The sequence below is a fragment of the Juglans regia genome, chromosome 15 (assembly GCF_001411555.2).
Source record: "Juglans regia cultivar Chandler chromosome 15, Walnut 2.0, whole genome shotgun sequence".
Taxonomy (NCBI): Eukaryota; Viridiplantae; Streptophyta; class Magnoliopsida; order Fagales; family Juglandaceae; genus Juglans; species Juglans regia.
Window position 1 is genome coordinate 3,011,096 of NC_049915.1, and position 14,706 is coordinate 3,025,801.

The 14,706-nt window shown below is 31.9% G+C and overlaps 2 protein-coding genes across 2 annotated transcripts; one reads left to right on the plus strand and one right to left on the minus strand.

Annotated features, from left to right (window-relative positions):
• Window positions 1-3,617: 3,617 nt before the first annotated feature.
• Window positions 3,618-7,294, minus strand: LOC108999036 (amino acid permease 3-like). Its single transcript, XM_018975831.2, has 6 exons — window positions 7,174-7,294; window positions 5,526-5,762; window positions 5,042-5,144; window positions 4,658-4,893; window positions 4,335-4,477; window positions 3,618-4,268 (listed from the first exon to the last, which is right to left on the minus strand). The coding sequence occupies exons 1-6, from the start codon at window positions 7,292-7,294 to the stop codon at window positions 3,618-3,620; spliced, it is 1,491 nt and encodes a 496-aa protein (XP_018831376.1).
• A 2,840-nt stretch (window positions 7,295-10,134) lies between these two features.
• LOC108999057 (ankyrin repeat-containing protein ITN1-like) lies at window positions 10,135-13,080 on the plus strand. The gene is made up of 4 exons (XM_035686074.1): window positions 10,135-10,417; window positions 10,604-10,753; window positions 11,919-12,358; window positions 12,487-13,080. Exons 1-4 carry the CDS (start codon window positions 10,135-10,137, stop codon window positions 13,078-13,080), a joined length of 1,467 nt encoding a protein of 488 aa, XP_035541967.1.
• The last annotated feature ends 1,626 nt before the right edge of the window (window positions 13,081-14,706 follow it).

A 14,706-nucleotide genomic window follows, 5' to 3' on the forward strand; every position in this document is an offset into this window, starting at 1 on the left:
CCATTGTATGGTATTTAATCTATTGTTCAAATCTTACAACTGGAAATCTATTGTATTGTTGTGAGTATTAGGATTTGGGAGGGACAATTTCAGTACAAGTTTTGAAAGCCCTAAGTATTTGGGGGGGTTGGAGGGGGAAATTTAATTATATAAAAAAAATTATAATTATTTACATACTATATTAATTTTTTTAAAACATTTGGGGTCAACTTTTAAGGAAACAACTTCTCAAATGGGAAGTAAATAGAACAAGAAAGAAATTACTGCCAAACAATGTAAGCATATAAATGAGAAAATCTACTACCTTATTTGTGGTTTTTTTGCTGCCTTATAATTAGCATTTATTGGAAATGAAAAATGCTACTATGCCGCTTCACTTTGACCCTTTCATTTTTACCGCTCATATATTTAATTTTTTTTTAAATATTTTTTTATTTAATCATTAAGGAAATAACTATTAGTGTATTGATATTTTTTTAAAATGTTTAAACATGTTTAAAAAATATTTGAAATAAAAAGTATATAAAATGAAAAGTGCAAATCGCACTAGAGACACACCAAGTGAGCAAATTAATGAGGCATAGAAGCACTACTCATTCGAAAATCTACTTCTAGAAAAAAGGCTTCAATTGTTTGCCATGTTGGCCGGGGTTGTGTCTAGGATTTAGGCCCAATTTAGATAGTGAGATAAAATAAGATGATTTTAAATGAAAGTTGAAAATTAAATGAAATATTATTTTTTTAATGTTACTATTATATTAAAATTTGAAAAAGTTGAATTATTTATTATATTTTGTATAAAGATTTGAAAAAGTTATAATAATGAGACGAGATGAAATGAGATAAGATGAAACCGTTTTTATATCCAAATGGAGTCTAGTGATTGTTATTAATTTCCTAAATTTCACTTCTTGAGTACTTCCTTTTATATTTTGGGTTTTTATATCCTTGACTCCTTTTCTTAATTCTTTGTTGGTATTTTGAGGACTTCTTCAAATATTGGACTCCAAATATCAAAAGTTGTTTCTTTGTAAAATTGATGTTCTATATTGTGATATAAACAATGTAATATCTAACATGCTGTGTATTGTGTGTGTTAATGTATGTATTATTTATTTTATTTTATAAAAAATGGAATAGGCAATAAAAAAAATTCTAACATGCTTATAAAAATATCCATTATATAAAAGTTAATAAGTATAATGGCCTATAAAATAAACCCTTTTAAAAAATGTAAAAAAAAAAAACAAAAATAAAAATTCATAAAAATGCCTAACATAAACCCGATATCCCTCCGAGTTTTTAGACCCTATTTCTGTAGGCTTTTTAAAACCTGAATACAGATCATTCAAATATTGCCGGGCACCCAGATTCGTAAGTGTTCTACAGCATGGTGATAATTAACGGCTTTTTTTTTTTTGTTTTTTAAATCGGCGGCTCTTGTAGATGGGGATCTCGAGATCCTAATAATTATTTTATTTAATACTTAAAGAAGCATTTTTTAAAAATGTTATAGTTTTTTTTTTTTAAATACAATCAGAATTCCCATACGTGGCTGTCACTCACAGCATTTGATTGGATGATCCCCTACCTCATGTATCTATATAACCTTGATCTGTCTGATCTGCTTAATATCGTGTTTTAGAATTGAGAAAACCTTCTCGCAGGTCCCAACCTTCTCGTAGGTCGTATGGTGTGCGGCGGCATGCATTTGAATGTGGACGATCTGGGTTGATGGTTCTGAGGAGAAAAGAATATACGGGTGAGTGTCAAGGTCCTTGCTTTTTGATTTGCTATGGTGCAATGCAGTCCAAAATGAGAATGTGTGCTTAGGTGATGTGTTAGCTCCTTATTGGCTTCCAGTAAACTTATATTATTTTAATGTACCAATGTTTATATTCATAAGAATATAAAATATACTATTGATCATTTATCTTAACCATGATACTTACAATTGCCATCAAGTGATTCATGAAAAATTATTTTCTGTATTCTACCTAATATCAATAATTTGATACGACATCATGATAGATAAAAGAATTACAGTGAACATGATAACGAGTAGCATTTTTCTTTATAAGATCATTTAAACATGTATCATGTCAGGCAAATTTATAATTCTAGCAAGAAAAATGAAATCTTGATCACTAAGGCAACACCCAAGTCATATTGCTGAGAAGAAGATTACTAACCTGAAATCTTTTGGGAATAAAACTATATATATATATATATATAATATTTTGCTTGAAATTAGTTGTTCTTTGTCGATCATTATAAAGCATGCATTTATATCATTAATATCTTCGCTAAAACCTTCACAAATGATCCTTTGTATAATAGCTGTCTATAGCGCCATCATCGTTCAGAGTTGCTCTTGTATAGTGGTACTATCAATGTGTTTGTGTTAGTAATAATATTGAGATGACTCCAGACTCGCTGTTGTTTTCATCAACTGAATTTGCTTAGTAAATAATTCGCAGCACAGTGAGTACTCTACAATATCTATGTTTTACTCACTCAAACATTACATTAATTCTCAATTAGTAAAGTGTGTCAATTCATGTACAAACCTATTACACTTCATAATTGGCAAGTTGTAAAATGAATTTTCAGATACTTGCACACCTTCAACCATGGTTTATGCTTGCGCAAGTCTTTCTCTACACAGCTCATCATGGCTTACTTTGACACTAAATGGGCTGGTTGCCGGATAATGGGCGTTCCCCTGGTGGTCATTGCATTTTTCTTGGTCCAAACCTCATTTCTTGGCGAGCCCAGCCTTAAGCAACATATTGAGGCAAGAAGCAGTATAGAATCTAAGTCCCGCTCCCTTGCTAACACCATGACTGAAGTTCAATGGCTACAACACCTTCTTCAAGAAATCGGCCTTTTCCTTCCCTCTCCACCCATCCTTGATCGGGTGTGATAACATTTGAGCTACTTATTTGTCTTCGAATCCTGTTTTTCATGCTCGAACAAAGCATATCAAGCTGGATTTTCAATTTATAATTGATAAAGTCTCCTCTAGAATGTTGGATGTTCGATTCATTTTAACTAAAAGATCAACTCGCAGACATATTTACCAAACCTATTGTCGCCGCAAGGTTCCAATTTCTCACTTACAAGCTCAACGTCCAATACACGCCGTTTCACTTGATGGGGTGTGCAGAAGCAGATGACTCTCAACAAAAATTCAAATCTAATAAATGTGATTCAGCCCAAGAAAATAGCAATTACTATGATAACAGATCAAAATGTTCACCTGTTATTAAACATCCAACAGATAACATGAGTTTTAAAATTTGTAAATATATACTTGGATAGATAGTCTTTTGAATTTCAAATTCTAATATATCCTCTGTAATCTTATCTCTAGTCTACACAATATAAATAAATTTAGCATGTCTTTCCTACACATTGTATGAGACGATTTTCCCATGATATTCAATTATCTTACGGTACGTACCTAGCTACATATATACTGACATTATATTATTCCAGGCCAGGTTGGCTGCAACACTCGATATGATCATTACATAGTAAGTCAGCAAATCAACATTTTCTAGATGTCCCTTTCTAGTACAACGAAATTACTCTGGCCAGAAATTGAACAGAATCTAATAATAGCGATTCGGCATGATTGGATTATAAGAATCCTGGAGAAAAACATCGACAATATTGGCAGCAGCTACAGCCATGGTAACGATGAGGATCCCGAAACTCATCATCTGAAGCCCCAGACCTCTTGCGCTCCACATTGGTATTTTCTTTTCCATTATATAAATCTTCACTGGGAAGTAAAATACGATGGGCCAAAATGCTAGAATCTTAATGAGTTCAAGAATGTCCAAGTAAATCGCTAGAAACATTGATAACAAAGTGGTCACGATCACGAAAAATGTCCTCAAAACCAATTGGAAGAGCTTGAATTCGTAGGTCCAGATTTTAATTTTCCTCTTGATGAATTCATTATCCGGACTAAATCTTTTCACAACAGCTTTCTCAAACATTGCGAAAATGGGTTGGATAAAAAGTTGGTATGCACCTGCATAGTGGAGTACCATTGCAGCAGTTGCTATGTTTAGAAGCCAATGAGGTTTATAGAAGCCATAAAGGAATATGTATTCAGGGGAATCCTCTCCCAAAGCAGCGTAACCCAGGCTGCCAAAAAACAGGTACACACAGGTTGCGGCTGGAAGGCCATAATGAATGGCCTTCCTCATGATTTTCTGGGCCTCTTGTGCTGGTAATCCACCGCCAATTGTGTCCTGTTTTACAATTTGGTTATCTCATATTGTAAGTCGAATTAACATTTTAGATGAAAATATATATACCTCAATTTCAAGAAGGACGCTAGAGAAATCGAATCCGTCAGCTATATGCCCAAGCGCTTTAAAGATCAGCCACGTCTTTTTGGCTCGAGTCATATTAATATTACCTTGAGGCTCCAGACTTCCTTTGATGCTCCACTTATCACCTGTAATATTTATGCAAGGTGAAATATATATAAAACCCGCAAAAGTCTCTAAAAATGATTAATATTAACATATATAGCTAATGAAATTTGTCATTTTAAAAGAGTAATGATTAGCTATATATATTTAACAGTACTAATTAAGATAAATGAAATAAACAAAGAAAAGTTATATATACTGACTTGCTATTTTGGTAAAAGAAAGGCCAACACCAATTGATGAAAAAATTAGGAACGCCCCGAAACAGAGAAGGGTGAGCCAACGTAAGCGACGAAAATCGGAAATTTGGGAGAGAAGTATTTGAGTGACACCAAATACAATGTAATACGGTTTCTGATAAACCCAACATGGTATCTTAATGCTGTCATCAACATTAACGTTGTTGCTGTTGGAGCATTTAGAGACCCATTCGATATCCCTGTACGTACGTAAGTCAAATCATATCAAAATCCAAGTAAACAGCCCATGCATGCATGCATCAGCCCTATATATACTAATCGAGTTAAACTCCAACTGTTAAGGGCAAATGTATATTAATCAAGATCAGATCTATCAAACAAACGTACGCCATCATTTGGGATGCTGAGTCTGTGTACAAACTGGCAATCACAAAAAGATTCAAGTACTGAATTACCCAGCATATCTTGACATTTGCAGTACGGCCGGCACCTTGAAAAACAGCCAAATAAATTTAGGGTTAAATCTAAGATTATTCTTTGCATGGGTTTCTCATTACTTGTTTGTTAAAAACTCTTTGGATTTTATTAAGTTTCATGTTTTGTATGAATAAATTTATAATTTGTATCTAGAAATTATATTTTTAATAGTACTTTTTGTATTATATAATATAATATATATTAATACGATATGCAAATGCAAGGATTATGGAATATGTATAAAAAAAATTAATTACTTTTAGAATAATATAAGTTCACCCACAAAAAATAAATTAGTTAATTCCTTGATCATCTTCATCAACAACAGTACTCGATCACTTTGTGATCAATTTGATCACTGATTAAAAACAAAAATTTCGTAGGATTTACGTACCAAGATAGGATCGAATGACGTGCATGTAAGATGGGTTTCTCTTGTCAGGGTCATGAGGTGAAAAATAGAAGTCGCAGAGGATTATGGAGGCAATCCAAGTAAGGAAGGATAACAAAATTATCGCAGCAGGACCAGCAATCCATCCAAGCTGAGCCAAGTTCCAAGCCATGGACAAGACCCCAGGCCCAGCCACAGCTACTAGTATGTAACCAGTTGCAGTCAAAACAGGCCACGCCTCTGGTTTAAATTAAATTTGAACACCAAACACCAAATCAGTTAAGCTTTTCATGTATATTTAGAAAAGAAAATGCATCATTTTAATGATTACGTACCAAATAAATCAACTAGCTATCCAGCCATGCATGACAGAAACCGGGAGTACAAAGGCAGGATTTATGTAAAGGGGCCGTAGTATATATAAAAACTTATACAGGACAAAATTAAAAGATAATCACTTAAAAGCGTGCATGAATATATAAGAAGTTTCAAGTTTGAATAAAAAATAAAAAATAAAAGCATCTAACATGTCAATTATGTTTTTTCAATAAATAAAGATTATTAATTATCACATAATTCATTCTCAATATAGGCTAACAAATAATTTATAAGAAAAACGTCACTTATTTTATCACGAAACCTTATGATCTCAACAATATTAAAAGTCAAAAACATAAGTTCAATTTATTTTTATTTCAAAATCTAGTCTTAATTACAACGTTTATGGTTTAGCGTTTTTGGCTTGTCCATATTGTTCAACTTAAGTTTTCAAAACAAAAGCTAAAATAAATGACCCATGAAAAGTCATACTATGATCAATCGATGAGCATATATATGATTTATAGAGCATAAAATATATTTGAGATTAAAAAAATGGAAAATATAGTATTTTCCTTTAGTTTTGTCATCATTTTGACTGTTTATATATTCTTTATATATTTTTTATTTAATAATTAATAAAGCGACTATTAACGTATTCTTTTTTAAAAATTAATAATCAAAACGGTATCATGTCTGGACAGCATAGTAGAAGCATCCTAGAAAAATTTACATATAATATTCTTTTTTTTTTTATTCTTACATAATTTTAGATTAAATTAATAAAAAAAAATATCAGAATTTCGAGGGGAGGGGATCCTCTAGATTTGTCCCTGACAGAAACGATAATTATCATGTTAATTAAAGTAATATTTATATATATAAATATATATATATATATATATGTGTAGGTTTTGTTACTTATTATCATCTCTATATTATATACTACACATATATTTTTTATTTTTTTATTTTTTTTGCCTACTAAACTAATTAAGTTTTGCTGCTCATTATCTCTACACTGCATACTTATTAAAGAAAAAAATAAAAAATCATCTATGGCTTAGGTATGATAAAGTTTTCTATATAGGGTAGTAATAGTGTTACTACTCATCTACTACTCAAGCGCATTTTAATTTTTTTTTTATCATTTTCTTTTAAGTATTTTTTTAACATTCTTAAACATTAAGAAAAAAAATAAAAAAATATATAACTTTACTAATACTCACTTTCTTAATTAGTAAGTAAAATAAAAAATTACAAAAATTACAAAAAAAAGTAGTAGATGGATAATATTTGGATAGTAATCATATCATTATTCTTCTATATATACCAGTTGGCAGCATGGAGCCGTGGCCATCATGGTCGGCCACCTGTGAGCCACCTCGCCGGGGCAAATCTTGGCCGGGTATAAGCTGCTGCCCGTTATTGTTGGTTGTACTGTTGTCAACCATGTTTGTTGATCTGAAAGGTCAGAGTGCAAGAAGTGGTGGTTAGATCGATACTGCTTGTGTGGAATAGAAAATTAGGTGTTTATAATTTATAAGTAGCTAGCTAGTAACTTATATATACATTGGATGTGCCCACTCAAGCATAAAAGTTAATGTACGTACTGCCTACTCAAGACATCAGGTACTGGGATTACTTGAAAGATCAGACATTCCGATCCCTCTAGACTGATCACAGAAGGCGTGAAAACGAAGTACTGTAGAATCTGCACTTTATTCTCAACGTGGTTTCTTCGCGATGGCGACATAAATTCGACAATTTCTTACTATTTATATAACTTCCACAAATTATTTTTTTTTTAATTTTTATTATTTTTTTCTTTTATCAAATATTTAATATATGAATAATGAATAGAAGAATTGAATTAATTTAAAAAGAATAAACTCAAAAAAAAATATTAAAAATTTATAAAATTTAAAAAAATATTGTGTGTGGAAATTGTGAATCATTGCTCAAATATATAATAAGCGAATTACGTAACGAAGGATCAACCGTACTTTAAAAGTCGCTGAATGAAAAAAATGCAAAATGCATGCATGATGGCGAAGGATCAACCGTACTTTAAATCCGACAATATTCGTAAGAATCGTAACGGGAGCTAGTCCGACATGATGTGCCGTTTGGGCGAAGCCTCCATGAACATCTAAGCTTTATACTGAAGTCCCTAAAATGGACATGTTCTTCTTTTTTTTAAAGCTTCCACCATCCATTTTTAAGGTGTAGGTCCCCTTAGATGCCTCCAAATTTGGTATGTTTTTAATTACGCGTTTGAGTGATGAAATCTTTAAATATCATTCTTTATGTTCGATCTGCATGTGGTGCTTTGTGTTCGATGTCCCTACCATTCCATGCTACTTTTGTTGGTTTTCATGATTTGCTATTAATTTTTTAAAACTCCAAAATTTACTACGAATCAAGGAAAATAAAGCATTAGGCAATGTGGGGTTAAAAGAAAGGAAAAAGCAAGAAAAGAATTCCATTGCTTGAAACCAAAATCAATGACCAGAAGGTTGTGTTTGGTTGTTAGACCAAACTCAACTCATTTCAATTTATCTCAAACCCATTATTGATGGAATCTACTACTTATTAAATTTCCTATATGTAAAAAAGCTAAACCCATTTCAACTTCATACATTTTAACCTACAAACTTAAACTCATCTCAAGTTAATTAAAGTCATCTCAATAAGATCTATAAACTACTGCTATTCACAATTCAACTTAACTTATTTAAACTCATCTCAACATCTAAACACAGTCGAAGTCTTCATCCAACTGAGCATTAGTGGAGATCAGTATTTCAAATGTGTATAATCGAGAACTCCTAAGTGATGTGGAAAAATTCTGTAGGTAAATAGGAGGGCAATACTTCTTGGCCACACAGCAAGAAAATACCTCAGTTAAAAGGTCAGCACATTTGCCGACCAATTAACCGACATATATACAAATTTCAGGAAAATGTACATTAGCATCATTTTTTACACATCCATGCAAATAGGTGAAAACGAAGCCATCTTAAGAAACAATATTAAGTAATATACACATTCTTGATTAATTAATATTGTATAATACGTGGATGTTATAAATTTATAAATCTAATTCACTTTGTGGCAAAACTCTCGTAAAAGGTTGAGACTCGAGAGCATAACACCCCACTTTCTCCCTCTAATTTCCTTTGAGGTCTAGCAATCTCTCTAATATGCACTACAAGAAAACTGTTTATTTGCTACTATTTACAAGAAAACTGTCGTAAATAGTCTTTTTTCGTTGTAATAAAATAGTCACAAATACCCATTTTTCTTGTAATGATGGCTTTTTTGGATCAGTAAGTATGTTAATAAAGGAATGATTTAACCACAAATAGATTTTATAAAAACAAATCTATAAACTAACGTAATTTGATCATGGTACGTCGGATTGTTTATAAAACTATTTTTATTGAAAGTAAATCAAACATATCATATGAATCCATATCAATTTATATGTTTACTTTTATATTTGATATAATACCTTTGATCATATTGATAGTGAAAGTAATAACGTGTTTTCTTTTGTCTTTTAATTTGGTCTTATAATTTGGGCAATAATGTAAATTGCAATATATTCCATACTTGTTTAACACTGTAGAATGCCGGTGGAGGTGGATCTTTAAATCTAATCCACTTTGTAGCGAAATTCTCGTGCAAGGTTGAGAGTATCAATTAAAAACCTCATTTGCTTGGAGTAAAATGTACTACACGCAGTCTCTGATCTAAAGCTACCTCATTAATTTCTAACTGCAAATTAAGGTTAGCAGTTTAATTTGATTGTCCTGCAAATTATTTTTGGCTCAAAAATCATGATAAGACGTAATATCACATGAATGCATGAATATTGTATTTCGAAATATATAGAAAATTAATTTATGTTTCAGAGGTTTTTATTTTTCTATTTTGTTTTTACGCATTAATCGTGTTCACCAGGCCATATATTGTTTATCTACTCACCTAATTAAGAATCTCATGCATACATACATATAATATCGTATTAGTTCTTTTAATTTTCAATCATAGAAAAGATCAAGGAAAATAATGGAAGAGGGTGATAGCTAGCTCATTATATCGATCTCAAATCTTTTATGCTCCTCTCCTTCGTGCTGCATTACAAGATGACTGGAAAACTACTGAAGCTTTTATACAGGAAAATCCAAACTGCCTTGGAGCCCCCATAACAAAAGAGCCAGGCACAGCTCTTAACAATGCTGCATGTGCAAAAAGCACCCATTTTGTAAAAGAACTCGTGAAACGGATGATACCGGAACAATTAGAATTGAAAAACAACCAAAACTGCACCGCCCTTTTTTATGCCGCTCAATCAGATATCGTAATAATTGCAGAGGTGATAGTGAAAAAAAACAACAATCTGCCATTGATCCCCAAGGATGACATCCAATCTTTACCACTTTACGAGGCAATAAAGACTGGAAATAGAGACATGGTGTCGTATTTATACTTTGTGACTCATATTCAAGACTTGGCTTCTCAGGATCACATTAATCTCCTTAACACTACTATTTCCACCGATTTGTATGGTATGACCTACAGTACTTGTGATCATCAATTTGAGACAATTAATTATGAACAATTAACGCTATTGTTCTTTTAATATGATACGTTTTTATAAATAACTTAATTCATATATTAACCAATTATTAAATGGTAGTTACTTGAAATAGACTAAATAACAATGACTAATGTGTCTTGGTTTTTATGAACAGATACGGCACACAAAATTCTGGATACTCTAAAGTTAGAACCTGGAGAGAAGGAACTTCTTTGGAAACCATTGGAAATGTTGGCCAGAAAACCTTCGGAAATTGGCAACAAAAGTCAGCCATCAGTATCATGGAAAAGATGCTTAAACTCCTGTTAGTTTATTTCCAAACCAAACTATTAACCTAAATATATGTATGTATGTATATATGTAAGTATACATGTGTATATTTATAACTGGACTGGAGGAATTTTTTGTTTAATCAAGTATATAAATTTACCAAGTGTCCGGCCTTAGAGAGGTGTCATGCGTGCCTTCTACGTTGTGGTAGACTGCTGCTACGTACCATTAGCTAGGAAGTTATCTCATAATTTGTTGTTCACGCTAGTTTTGTATATTTTAGCCATAAAGAGATTACACAAAAGTAAACAAACAAACTGATGTGGCTTAATATGGTATATCAAATTGTAAAGTTACTTTTATATAAAGTAGATATAACGGATTCTATGAAGTCATGTCAGTTTGTGGATTTATTTTGTGTGATCTCTTTGTATCTATAGCAATTCTCTATATTGGACTTCCTTCACTCAGACATACTCTTCTATCCAAGTCCATCTTCTATATTTTCCTTTGTCACGTTTCCTAATATACCTCTCCACGTGGCACTGCGAGGTAGATAGGAGGCCATGAATAACTCTATTCTTAGGTCTCTACACCACAAACTACCTTGCATAATTTGATTTGAAAAATAAATTCTAAAATTTAAGTCTTACAAATAAAACTATGTCATATGGATGGTGTGTGGTGTAGAGATTTTAGAATAGCATTTCTCACCATATTAATTCTTTAACTACTTATAAATGTTAAATTATATAGATCTTTTTAGTGTTAATTATTCTTTTTCTCAGTGCGATTTCCTATTTAAGACTAGGCTAGTCATCAAACTAACGAGTCCAAATAACCAGTACCTAATTAAATTTGAAGACGATAATCTCAGAGACTCTTAAAATAAATTTTTTGTCACTAATTGCAATTAAATCACGACCCATGTGTATAATTAATTCATGATCAGAAATTAATTAAGCTATTTCAATTTTATAGGAGTCATGCAAGCTATATAGCTATAATAATTAAGAAGCATATATATTGGAAAATAAAATGTATATGACGACGTTGAAGCAATGAAATAATGATCCATTAATATATATAAGAACTAATTATAATATATCCTAAACGATATGATATTGATCTTTTGGCATATAGAATTAATATTTCTGTTTAACCAGACGATCTTAATTCTCTTAATCCTAACTATTTAGGCTTCAGAGGTCGGTTCTGCAACAAAGCTTTGATGCAAGCATCAGCCCATCAATTAGTTGACCTTTTGGAAGAACTCAGAGATGATAAAAATTTCTCGTCAACTGCGGCTGCTGACAAGCATATGATGAAACTACTTGTTGAAGCTGCAAAAGTAGGGAACCTTGAATTTCTAATTATACTCATACGATCTTATCCTGATCTCATATGGCAAGTTGACGAAGGATATGGAAGTTTATTTCACGTTGCTATTAAACATCGACAAGAGCGTGTTTTTAATTTAATATATGAGATAGGTGTTTTGAAGGACAACCTTGCGAGCTTGTATGCCGAAGGGAATAAGTCCATGCTGCACTTAGCTGGAGAATTGCCCTCTACAGATCGACTGAATATCGTATCAGGAGCAGCTCTTCAAATGCAACGAGAGTTGTTGTGGTTTCAAGTACGTACAAGTAAATGGGTGTTAAATATCATTTCAACATCTTTTATTCTCGTCGCATACGTATTGCATGGAATGGACTCCCCCTTTCAATAATATTTTATAATTTACAAGTAATTGGGCTATTGCAGGAGATTGAAAAGATCGTGCCGAAGTCATTATATCGTGTGAAGTACGAGGATATCAATAGTGGACAAAAACAAAAAACACCTAGGGAGATATTTATGAAGAACCACGAAGACCTGCAGAAGAAAGGTGAAAAGTGGATGAAGAACACGGCAAACTCTTGCATGCTCGTGGCAACACTGATTGCCACTTTGGTTTTTCCAGCGGCCTTCACAATACCGGGTGGCAACAATGAAGACACAGGCATTCCTATATTTATGGAAAGCAACTGGTTTACGGTATTTTTCGTATCAGATGCAGTAGCAATGTTATTCTCTTCGTCTTCGATATTAATTTTCTTGACAATTCTCACGTCACGCTACACGGAAAAGGATTTTCTCGTATCATTACCTCGTAGGTTGGCCTTGGGACTTGCTACACTTTTAATCTCAATAATAGGCATGATGATAGCCTTCACTGCAGCCTATTTTTTGGTATTTAAAAGCAAGTGCTTCGATCCGTATAATTGTTGCGGCGGCTACTGTCCCAATTTGTTTGTTTGTTATCCTAGATTATGGCCTCTAGTTGGATATATTCTACTCAGCATTCTGTTCAAATAGGTCCCTTTTTCGGTCACATAATAGTGTTTTCAAGCTGCAAACATGCTAGCTAGGGAAAGAATGACCACCGGCCAGTCATGCAATTTCTTAGTATGAAACTTGACCAAATTATGACCAAGGCTTCAGTTTGATCTTCATTAATTAGGTAGGAATGTTGATTTTTTACGTACAGGTGTGCGCGCATATATAATGTGTTTCTCGTTGTGCTTTCCTTAATTTGTAAATTAATCATCCCATGGGAACTCATGGGCTGCTTCTAGTTACTAAAGGACTCTCGAAACTGTCTTGTAAGATAAATGATGTTTGCCACTTTATATATCATTAATATGTTGTTGAATATTCTGAATTTTTTATGATATTGTAACGATCATAATCTTATCGGTCACAATCATGGAAGAAACCCCTCTGCATTACCTGCTGACTATCAATTGATCCATTCACTTGACCGATCCCTGTCAAAGAAAATTCCACCATTGCTGGAAATTTCTTAGACATAATAATGACAAACAAATTATACGGCAATTTATATACTATCGTTTGGACAGTGAGTTGTGAAGAAAATTAAAAATTGAATAAAATATTATTAGAATATTATTTTTTAGAGGTATACTACTCATCATTCCACACTGCACTTTAAATATTTTAATATTTTTTTATTTTTTAATATTTTAATTTTATTTTATTTTTGTTAAACTAATTGAGTTAATATTCTATTTATCATCCATATACCACATATTTGTTAGAGGAAAAATGAAAAAAAAAAAAGTGTGTGTAGATAATAAATAGAATTATTCAAATAATTATAATGATGAGATGAGATGAGATGAAACACTTTCACTATCTAAACGGGCCTTAATTTTGTTGTGAAGTTCGCATTGATGAAGCAATTGATATAGATAACCCTACTGATCATATATGTATAAATAAAAAAGGAGATTTATAGTACTTATCCGTACCCCTAGCATTGTTCATACTTAAATGTGTGTTTTCTCCTCACTTTTACAAAGATTTCTAAACCTGAAATAGTTTTATTATTCATCATTTCACACATCACATTTTTATTTTTATTTTTTTAGTTTTATTCTTAATAAATTAATTAAATTCTTTTACTCATCATCTCTACATCACATTCTTGCTAAGAAACAAAAAATATAAAAAGACAAAATCATGTGTGGTGTATAGTTTAAGGATAATAACTAGAATTTTTCTACCTACAAAGTCGACATTTTATTTTTTATAAAATTCATATCCAAAAATATAATGAAAAATGTTAGGGATTGACACGGAGTCCATACTCCATATACACAGAGCACTAACGTAAACAATATTTTCACCCGTCCCAACCGGTGCTCAAATACAATCCTCGTAACTAATTTTGTTTTAATAGAAAATCGATACATATAATAGATTTTTTCAATTCGAGTAATTCTACTCATCATCTCAATTCTCATTATCTCATTATGTGTCATTAGATGATTAGAGATTATTTATTATATTTTACTTATAAAATTATCATCTAAAGCAACTTTATGGAATGATGAGAAAAGAGATGATGAATAGATTTTTTCAATTTTTTTATTACGGCCAATTTTACTGTGAATTTAACCTAGAATCCCAATTCATTAA